Consider the following 11,475-nt stretch of genomic DNA (forward strand, 5'->3'; position numbering starts at 1 on the left):
TGAACTGCCACGAGTCTGTTGAAATACAATGAAAATGCACTGAGGATGGCTGTTTATAGCCAAAATTTATATTTGCAAGAATAATAAAAGCTAACGGGATTGCAACTGACTACTGTGTGCCTCTCCTCCCTAATAAAGACTTAATGTCTAATATTGAGAATAATAATAAAATTTGGAGTAGCTAACACAGTTTTTGGTTTTGTGACAAATCAAAGCATGTTTGGAAGTTAAAAGGATGATGGAAAAGGGTGATTTATGGAGCTGTGGCAGCAATTAATTGTTTTGTGTAGTAAATTCTTATCAGGGACATACAATAAAAGGATTAGGCAGTTACAATGTAGGATTCTGGTTTTTCCTTGTCCCTTTACTTATGATAAACAAATTAAGTTAAACTTGTACAGAAATATTACTTCAAAAATGTAAAAATAGTTTTGCATAAATTTAACGTGTAACACACTTGTGCTTTGTGTGCAGGCAATGATAAAACGAACGTTGTCAGAGTCAGGCTGTCCACCCCATATTGTGGATGACTTAATGGAAAATGCACATGAACGGCGCTGGCCACCTGGACTGTGTTCTCTGGAAACTAGGCAAAATAATCGCCGTCAATATGAACAGTACGTGTGTAAGAGGGTACCAGGAAAGCAAGCTGTGGTAGTTTTGCTGTGTGACAATACACATATGAGTGATGACATGATGGTTGACCCTGGACTTGTTATGATTTTTGCTCATGGAATTGAGTGAAAAAACATGAAAGTCCATGTGATTTAACTAAACCTCAAAGTGTTTTAAATGCTTTGTTAATTCAGCATTGTGTTGTACACTGACTACCAGAATTAAGGAAATTCTGTTCTTACAACTAAACATTTTCTACCATTTTTGTACCTTTCCTTTTCCTTTCTGTATAGTATTTCTCTGTCTAGTCTTCCTGTCCTGTCCTGACAAAGTCGGTGCTATCTTAGTAATCATAAAAACATTGTAATGGATTTGTTTCATTTCTGTAACATTACTGTACATTTGTCCATCACCACTTGTTCAGAATATTCACAATCTGTGTCAGTAATGCATGATGATTTTAGGTGCACCATTGTTCTTTCCCACATATTGAAAACATTGGATGTTAAAAATTCCTTTATATTATCCCTGCAATGATCTTGTTAGAAATATTTAAAATCTGCAGCAACATCAAATTCAGTGGTATGACCATTTGTAACAAATTTGGTGCTATCAACTGTGTCTGTTTTTGAAAACTATTTTGTTTTGTCTGTTCTCTTTGGCTACTTTTTTCCCCCACTCACACTTTCAGCATCTTTTACTTAACAATATTGCAATTCACCGCTTGTAAGTAAGTTCTCTTCTTCCCCACAGCATTTTCTAAGTAACCATGTGTTCTAATCAGTCATTTCTTTCAGAGTATTAGTGGGCAAGTTAAATTAAGAAGGTGACGGGCAGATGGAAAAGGTACATGTTGCTACTGCTATCTCCCAGCACTGAGATCTGACTAAAGTGAACAGTGATGTTCACTGGATGGTGGGGGTAAGGGTAGATGTGTGTGTTGGAGGGAAGGGGAGGAGGAGGGGCTGGGGGGCGTTAAGAATGGTCTAGGCAGGGTGAAACATGTAGGTGCATGCGGGGGAGGTGAGTTATTACCTCCAGCACCACTACCACTAATTTGCTACTGCTATCTCCCAGCACTGAGATTTGACTAAAGTGAACAGTGATGTTCACTGGATGGTGGGGGTAAGGGTAGATGTGTGTGTTGGAGGGAAGGGAAGGAGGAGGGGTTGGGGGGCGTTAAGAATGGTCGAGGCAGGGTGAAACATGTAGGTGCATACGGGGGAGGTGAGTTATTACCTCCAGCACCACTACCACTAATTATTTTGGCAATATATTAATAGCAATAAGTACAAGGGTCCGTCGTAAAGTTCAGATTGTCGTCCTTCAAAATGTGATAGGGGGCTTGTGTTGATTTGTTGTTAATGCTTCTCTGTGTAGTCGCCATCCCTATTTATGCATTTTTCCAGTGTTTCTTAACCATCCAAATGCCTTTATTGTAGAAGTCTGCAGATTTTGTCTTGAACAACTTTTGCAATTTTTTCATGATGTTAGCTGTGTTGTAATATCTGTGACCGGTGCATTGTTAGCCAGAAAACGAACACCTCTGAAGAGCATACCATACCCTGTTCTTTCTCATACCTTGTCCAGTAGATTACTGTAGTATCTGCCAGTGTTGATTTGAGCTTTGACAAGGTAATCTGTGATGATTCCGCAACAGCCCCCAAAAACTTGAGCATGACCTTCCCAGCTGACTTTTGCTCTTGGCTCATCTGTCAGGGACATGTGGCTGGTAAAGAAATTCCTTTCCGAATTCATAATAGTGTCATAAGACAGGCAGTCATTTCCATAAACTTCAACATCTCATTGTGGATTTCCTGGACACTGTTACTCTTCAGGTGTAGGAACTGTATCACACCATAAGCCACAGTTTTCTACATCTTCCACCTCAGTCACTTCTGTCACTCCTTATAAAAATAAAATAAAAGTAAAATAAAAGTAAAGGATATAATTAACTGAAATTTTCAACACAAAGCACAGAAGAAGCAATGATGATACAGAAAAAAATTTCATCAGTGTAGCATAACAATTTCTGGGTGATAATTAAAACTTTGATACCTTTCATAGTTATTGTATAGTTCCTTGTCACTAATAAGAAATGCTGCACTTTTCTGAAACAAGATTAGGATTAGTATCCTTCCAACAATTTTCAAAACTGAGGAAATGTTTCTTTTGTAACTACCACCATGTGAAAAAGAAACCAAATCCAACTAGAGAGAGATCTGTAATTCAACCCTAGTTAAAGATATTTACTCATGGTAGTTCACGTGATATGGCTTCTGATTTCCTCTTTTATAAATGTGTTTTTAGCAGAGACTGATGGAGGAACCTGTTTTTTAATATTTGTTAGTTGCAGGGCAGTTCATTACAGATATTTTTGATTTTTAGTGCATTTGTGATGATTTACTATAAAAATATGTTTGTCATATCTAATCCAATTTATTAAACTACTTTATTTAATGGTATTTTTCATTGATCTTTCCTGTCAGAATTTGAAACAATGGAATGGAGAGAAAAAAGTTATTCACGGTTAAATCCCTTCATGGCTTACACCCCTACACAAAGCATAAGGATGGAAAATAAATTTTGCGTGATGTCTTGATGAAACGTGGACCGTACATAGAACGAACTGCTACAGTATAGTACAAAAAGTAACTGAAAGAATTGCACAATAAGACAAACAGAAATAACGCTTGTTCCATAGACATCACAAACAGCAGGACATGGTTTTCAATAGGATGTGGGATCAACAGACTGCAGTGCACACTGTGCAAAGTGGTCCCAATCTGGCCACAATTTTGGTAAGGAGTTGTTGTAGGGTTTTCCATTCTTTCTCCTTTGCAGTTGATAGTTGCTGGATGATCATTGTTGCATCTGGATGTGCTGCAGTATGTCTCCCTAGTGCATCCCACATAAGCTTCATGAGATTTGAAGTGGCTGAACAGGTAGGCCAGTACATTCGCCAAATATCTTTTTGTTCTGAGAGTACTTCATCTGCGCAGTTCAATGTGGTAGTTCAATTTGTCCATAAAAATAGTTTGCCGAATGCACCCTTAACAAGACACACATGATAAAGGACCTCAGGGTCACAGTAGCATTGATGGGTGACTGTAGTGTGTTAAAAAATGTGAAGATCGGTATGTCCATTATGTCTCCTTGTGTCATACCACCTGGACCGTAAAAACAATCATGTTCAACAGAGTTGCCGGATGCATTACACTTTCCCACCTCTGACTGTTTACCGACCTTGTGCTCACCTTAGCAGCACATCGCAGAGCGTGCATTGCCATCCATGGTGATCCACACCCTATTAAGAAGCATGTGCTGCCTTTTGTAATATCCAAGGGACCATTGTAAATTGCGGTGACTTCAGTGTAGTTATTGTCTTTGATAAAAGTATCATTTCTCTTCATCTCACTGCATATTTCTTTCAGTTAACTACTACAGTACAGTACAGAAGGTCTGTACATGTGATCCAAGGGTATTGAAGGGGGTGTTACAAGCATTTATAAACGATTTATGCTTTCGTATAATTGTTTCTGTAGAGCAAGTAATGTTGCAAGACAGGGTGGACTAAACACACAGTTAGGCAGTCGTTTTTGTTCTTTCTTGTGAAGACTGATCAGTTGCATCTGCATGAAGTCTCAGAAATATTATAGGTTTGTCTCTAATTTACTTTATTGCTATGTCGTTTTCTTTAGTAACACATTTTTGTATGGTTTATTTCCATCATTAATGTGAAAGCATTGCATTTTCCAAGGAGTCTGCATCGGTCTAGTATGTCTCATTTCTACTTAATGATTTTGCATTATGAGATCAGCAAGTTGATCTTTCGTGTTTGGGTATCCACTGTCTTCTTGGGCAAAGCAAAGTGATGAAAGGGGTCTATATGATACTTACATTGAGAAGGAACAGAATTAAATTTCCCATCTAAGCATCTGGATTTAGGTTTGTCATTGTTTTTCCAACTCGGTCAAGGTCAGTGACAGAATAATTTCTTTGAAAAGAATGTGTCAAATTTTCTTCCTCATTCAATGTTTGTACACCCATCTGCAAAGTCCTCATTGTAGATAAGATATTAAACCATAATCTTCCATCTTGGTGGAGCATATTTGTCATCCTGAGAGATGTTATGTTGTGGGAGTGATTTATTGAGCCAAGTTACTTTTGTGAAAATGACATTGTCGATTTGGGTGAAAGTTCTTTTTTTGTACACTCCATTTCTCGCAAACTGCAATTTATAATGTATATCAAAAAAGTACAGTGATCATAGATGAGCTTAAGAATATGTAATACTCATACATCAGTTTAGCTTCATGTCTCTAACACATCTTGTAAATAAGTACAGGGTGCCCCACTCAAACCTCCCTGATTTCAAAGACCCAGGAAAAAAAACACAGTAGATATGACAAGAAAAATGCACGACATTGTAGAGCATTTCAAATAATTTATTTATTGATCATCAATACACCTCTACACGTGCACCATTTGTAGCACGAAGAATATTGAGTCTATATTCAATTTCTTTCAAAGTTCTTCATAAAATTTCCTCTGTTATTGTTGCAATCACATTAGTGATATGATGATGTCACACCATAAGAATATCATCCACTTTGGTCACATACTCTAGGTCCTTCACGAATCCCCACATAAAGAAATTAAGTGGCGTAATGTCAGGTGAACGTGGCGGCCAGGCAATGGGCCCTCCGTATCAAATCTAACGATTGGGAAATTTTCTATCGAGGAATTTGTGAACATTTCTTGCTGCCAGAAACTTGCTATACCATTCCTGAATTGTTTTCACATCATGTGGATCACGTTCACACACGACGATAATTTCTTTGCACAGTAATCGGTGAGTTTGTTTCTGCAAACCACACTACTGCTTGTACGCACTGCTGTAGAGTTACCATTTTCACTTCATGCATCCATGCTGCACTCTGGTGATGATACTTGGCCCTTCTGATGTAGGAATATAAATTCTTTGAGATGCTCTACAATGTGATGCATCTCTCATTGTTGTATCTACTGTGGTTTTTCTCTCCTGGCTCCTTGAAATCAGGGAGCTTTGAGTGGGACACCATGTATTTCCAGTATTGTACATGTGTGTTTATTTTTAGAAGTGGCCATGCAAACAAATGAATTATTATTTAGTTTGTAATTCTTTTTAAATGACATATACAATGGAAAGCTATAATACTCGATGAAATGGAACGCACTGCATCGTACTACAATTAATTTTAGTGAAGTCTTATTGTATGAGAAGACTTACAGTTGTACTTCTACATAGGACAAAGTTTCTGTTCAAAAATATGTGAAATGGCTTGATTTTGTAAAGCTGACATACAATCAAGACTTAATGAAAATTCTCTAAGAATAATTGACATATAAATAACTAAGCAGTAGATTATTTTTTCCTAGCAACAATTTCTGTGCATTTTTTATTTATCTGTTAAAAGACTGCTCGTAAGTTTGGATACAGTTCCCTTTGACTTTCGTTAATTTACAGTTTGTGTGTGCTCGTTTCTTTCCATTATTTCTGTTAAAAATTTTTCTTAGACAGTGGAACATTTTAACAGACTAACTCGTGTTCCACTGTGATTTGTGCTGTTTATTTGAATGAAAAGTATTCTGCCCAGGTACATAATTTATAGTCTGTCTGATTTGTTATTGCCATCATTCTTGTGGCCTTGAAATGAAATAAAGCATTAGAATGTCACCTTTTCTGTAGAATTGTAGCTATAATTGATTTATTAAAGTTACTCAAGGTAGCTTTATTAAGTTCTCACATCAGGTACCAGTATTTGTCTAAAATTCCCGTCCTTTATCACATATATCATTTTTATATACACGTATTTCTTCTGCAAGTTTGCATAACTGTGCCTTGTGGTGCTTGATATCAAATCAGTATATTACCAAGTGCAGCGAACTGGCTACATGGCCAGGGTGGCAGTGTTGTTACTTTTTATATCTGATAAGCAGGAGAGGGGAGGTAGTTAAAGCATACTGTCCAGTACTCTTAAAAGTGGGGTGCTGCTACGCGCAACACTTCTGTACGTGCCACTGAATGAAGTGTCCATTTAGTACTAGAACAGAAACAAGACTTACAATACCTCTCACCTTGACTGCACGCAATGCTATTTGGCAGTGTCCTTCCCCAGTGATATTGTTTCCCTCAGCTGTGTCTGTCGACCCATTGTTTGCTGTTTGTCATGGGTGATATTGCCTACTGTTTTCTGAATATATGCCAGCTGATTCTATAATATCTTCAGGGTCTTCATCATCAAAGCCTCTCTCCTATGGTGTTCATAACACTTTTTAGTGTGATAAACAGCCTTTCTGTTCTTAGTCACAACACCTAAAAGCAATTGTCATAGGTGCAACAGCAAATTTACCCAATGGTCCAGTAGTAAGCATCTTTAGCCAGTAAAACCAAGGTCCTAAAGTTGATTCCTGGTGATCACTTCAACTTTTTCTCTGATGTTGAGGTTTGGAAGGAGATTCAATCAGCCCTGTAAGACCAAATGAAAAAGCTGTTTGCATACAAAAACAGTGAACTGGATATTCAAGTTGACAACGTAGATTTCTGTCAAACAACTTGCACCAGACTAGATGACAAACATTTATTTATTAGCAGTAAAGCAGCAGCTGTTATTTTTTTTCAGGTTATAGATTATGATGCTTAATGTATTACATATAATAATCTAATACTTTGAGATTCCAAACCAGTTCTTTGCAGGATCTAGGTTTAGATGGCATGACAGTAGGAAGGGAACCATTTTCTTACAGAATACTGTCAGCAGAATAAAGGGGTCCAAAAGTTCGGCTTTTCTTGTCTCTACTTTATTTCTATCCTTTTCTACAAGGTAGTATGAAGTTTTGCTGCATACTGATAGAGGAGAAGGGAGTAGGAAACAAAGCTTTGCATTCACAACAGTGAAACATTTCCTGGCTGTTTTACAATACTTTTCTGTAATGTTTCAGTGCAACATTTATTCACAACGTATATAGCCTGAAATCCCAGTGCAGTGTAACAAAAGGTGTGAAGTTTTGCAAAGAGGGTTTTCTTTGTAGAGTTTGTAATATTGCAGGCACTGCTGTCTAATAACACATCTATGTATATTATTACTGAAATATTCATGTGCATTCTACTTACTTATACTTACTTTGTGCTGGGGCAGGTACTTGATCTGGCCCTACTCAGCATTGTGTCATCTAATTTACACACCACACTTTAATTTTGCTTAAATCAACATTTGTTTGCATCTTCTGTCACTCTTTCTTGTTTCATAAAGGTACTTCCCATTAAAACTTTTTGAGATAGGGCTGTATGTAGCCATGTGATATAAAGTAATTCCTGCTACAGCCAAGTAACCACTTCGCCTTGCTTAGTAATACAAAATTCTAATTTTCCTTTTGTGATGAGTCCTGTGACACATTATGTTAACAAGATATACGTTTTGTAATAGGTATGGACTGGTTTGTTATAATTCAGTTTTATGTAGATATTACTTCAGAGAATGTAATTACAATCCGATCAGTGCGTTTATTTCTCTGTCTGTGCAATTTCGCTTTTTTATATCAGACTTTTGGTTGTGGAAAATCATTTTCAGAGCTAATAATTTTGTTGTCGTATTGAAGAAGTAAATATTTAATAAATAAAACTGACACCAGTCCTATGTTGGATTGATACCATTTTTTTCTATTGGTGTTGCATGTAAATAAATCTGATTCTGATCCTTTCCTGGACTGATACCAGATCTTTCTAATGATGTTGCATAAGTTTGATTCTCTTTGGTGGAGAGCATGCTGCTGTTATTAAGTTATGATTCTCTCTCTCCTACCTCTCTCCTCTCTCTCTCTCTGGGTGGGAAAGGGGGGGGGGGGGGGAGATTGCTTGCTGATTGCTTCTTTTAGACTTACGGGTTGTTAATTTTTGAGATGTTGTTAATTTGTGAGTGATTGTCAAATGATGAATTTGTTCTTAATGTAATAGAAGGCTTTTGTTTTGAACTTTTATGTATGGAAATTTCTTTTTTAAAGAAAAAAGAAATATCAGTTTGCAATATTCTTGTCATATATCGATTGTAATAGAAGATACATTGTTATATTACTAAACTGTGAAACAGAAATGCTTTATAAATTTTATTATTGTTATTTTTGTTAACTGTGCTTCCTTACTGTGTTTTTAACAGTCTGTGTCTTTAATATATATTTTGTTTTCATTTTTCATGTTCTGCTACTATCTGATAAAAAGAATGTAAATATATCAGTGTATACTACTGATGAAACACTAATGAGTTTTCAGGTAGGTGGCAGTATTGAGATACCAGAACATTTTGACAAGTCTCATACTTGACCTTTTCGCCAGATGATTAACAAGACACTAGTTGAAACACTGAGGTATCTTAACACTGCTACTGTTTGGGCAACAGAGCTTTTTATCAGGAAGAAGATAGCTCCTTTGAAGTATTATATATTTTTTCCTAACTCTGATCCCTAATTTCAGTTTTGACGTGTGAAATATATTTCAGTGTCAGAAAGTATTTTATTTTATAAAAAAATCTAAGTGCTGCTTTTGTGATTTGTTTTAAAATTACAATTATAGTATCCTTAACTGAACATGCACTTTAGTATATTTTGTTATAACTTACTGCTGGTAAAACTTACACATGTGATATCTGGTGATGGATGATCCTAATATACCAATTACCTTAGTGGATTATGGATTTTCTGTAACACTGCAGGGTAATGTAGAATAATGAAAATGTTTAAGTTAGTGTGGTTTGAGTAGTTTATTGTATCACATGGCTGTGGAAATATGAAAAAGAAAAAAAGTAATTAAGACTGACTATTGTCAGGTGTACAATGTGTTGCCTGCAAAGCTTCTGTCACTGATGCTGTACCACTGCCATAATTCATTACAGTTATTAATTTATGTACTGGCCTGTAATAGGACTTGCAATTGTTTGATAAGTGTTATCTTCTGTAGAAGAGCCAATTACATTGAGCTTTGACTTCTGGAAGTTCTCTAGCAATCATTCAAGTCTGAATGTTTGTTATTCTATGTTGTTATGGTACCCAGCTAAGGAACTCATATATAAAGCTTCTGAAGTGTATAATTCAGGTTCTTTTGTGGTGTTTCACTGAATAATCTCTAAACATTCATATCAGCCTGTTTCCAAATAGAATTGTTTGATAATATGGCTTTATAGCTTTGACTGAAATAATTCGATGTCTTTTGACCAAGAAAAAATGAATTTTACCTGTAAGTTACTGCTGAATCTGACACAACAGTCATGGTGTTACCACCTGGCAGGTGTATATGGGTATGCTGGTTGCCTGAGAAGCAAAGATCACTAGTTTATACTCACAGAAACTAGAGTTTTTTATTATAATTTTGTATCACATTGTCTAATTCATGCTTTATTTTTCTACAAAGTTGCTACTGTCGTCTAAGCATTTGTCAAACCGGTTAACAAATTTTTATAAACTTCAGCCAGAACCACATTTTTCTTATTATTGTTGCAAAAATGTTGTCCTGCAAGACTGTTCTGTAGGCAGTGTAAATAGGTGAATGTTACTTGGTAAGAGTTCTTGTCTGTATAAGCAGTTCCTCCGTCTCTGGCCATTAAAAGTTTGTAAGCAGCTCATTAGTGACACCTGCCATATGAACCCGTGTAGCCTCCGAAATGTCACAAATAAATAAAAAAAACTTAAAATGTAGTGACTTGTTACATTGCCTTTTTATTTATATTTTTAGTCAGTTATTCTAAATATACTGTCATCATTCTTATCAGGACACCACTATCAAACAACTATGATGGAATGCAAAAGTATAAATTTGACCTAAATGTTGCTACTAAATGCATTCATCTCTCTCTTCCGCCTGTAAATGATACATCTTTATCTTTTGTACAAATTTTGTAACTTTTCAGATTTAGTAGTCTGATCAGTTACATCTTTCCTCAAATTACAAATTCTCACTCTGTTGTTGATAGACGAAATACCTGCTAGTGCAGAACTGAATGATTTTTTTAAAACCTATGTAAATGGGAGATAAAGGTACAAAATGACTTGCCTGTAATAAAACATCTGAAAGAAACAAATTATTTTGTTCATCCCACAATTAGACTAATATGACATTGGGAAAAAATGTTTTTATAAAGTTTTGTTGTGTAACCTTGTATACTGATAAACTTTTGTAAGAAAAATGAGTTTTCTTAATGTTTTGTGACCTTTTCCTTTAATTAAACTATCATTACCAGTTGAAAGCATCATAACTGGCACCGTTTGTAAAAGAGAGTGTTGGAATTATTATTTGTAACCAACGTAATAAAACAGAGGCCTTATTAGGTTATGCAGCGTTATAAGACACAATTAAATTTGCAATGTCTATGTTTAGGAGGGAATGTCTTTTTGACAACTTTTTTGTAATATATATGTATATGTAGTTTGGAGATGACCTTTATTGATAACATTTCTCAAGAAAGTTGATCTGCCCCTCTTTTCTACCTTTTCCACCTTTCTTCCCCCTCTTCACATCTGTATGCTTTCACTATTGGGGAGGGAGAAGAAGAAGGAAAACAAAAGAAAGAGAGAGAGAGAGAGAGAGAGAGAGAGAGAGAGAGAGAGAGAGAAAACTGAGAGTAGTGTAATGTTAAAATGGCAATTGATAATTGAGTAGCGTTGGGATAATTATGTGTATCAGTATCATCAGCCATTATCATGACAATCATGTAGACTCACAGGACATTCTGTAGTAACCTTTACCACTAATGGTTAGAGATGAATTTAAACTCTTGTGCCAATACTGATTGCAGAATTCCCATGCTGAATTAGTAAGTCATATGGGTACTG

The 11,475-nt window shown here is 35.9% G+C and overlaps 1 protein-coding gene across 2 annotated transcripts in view; it reads left to right on the top strand.

Moving 5' to 3' along the window:
* LOC126266644 (E3 ubiquitin-protein ligase NRDP1) overlaps positions 1–10,352 on the top strand; it is a 77,087-nt gene extending 66,735 nt beyond the window's left edge. For both annotated transcript variants that reach the window (XM_049971036.1, XM_049971035.1), the window contains exon 6: positions 475–10,352. In XM_049971036.1, coding sequence (XP_049826993.1) covers positions 475–744 — 270 coding nt within the window. In that variant the 3' untranslated portion in view covers positions 745–10,352. The remainder of the gene's footprint in view (positions 1–474) is intronic.
* Positions 10,353–11,475: the final 1,123 nt, after the last annotated feature.

This window comes from Schistocerca gregaria, chromosome 4, assembly GCF_023897955.1.
Source record: "Schistocerca gregaria isolate iqSchGreg1 chromosome 4, iqSchGreg1.2, whole genome shotgun sequence".
In the NCBI taxonomy this organism is placed as follows: domain Eukaryota; kingdom Metazoa; phylum Arthropoda; class Insecta; order Orthoptera; family Acrididae; genus Schistocerca; species Schistocerca gregaria.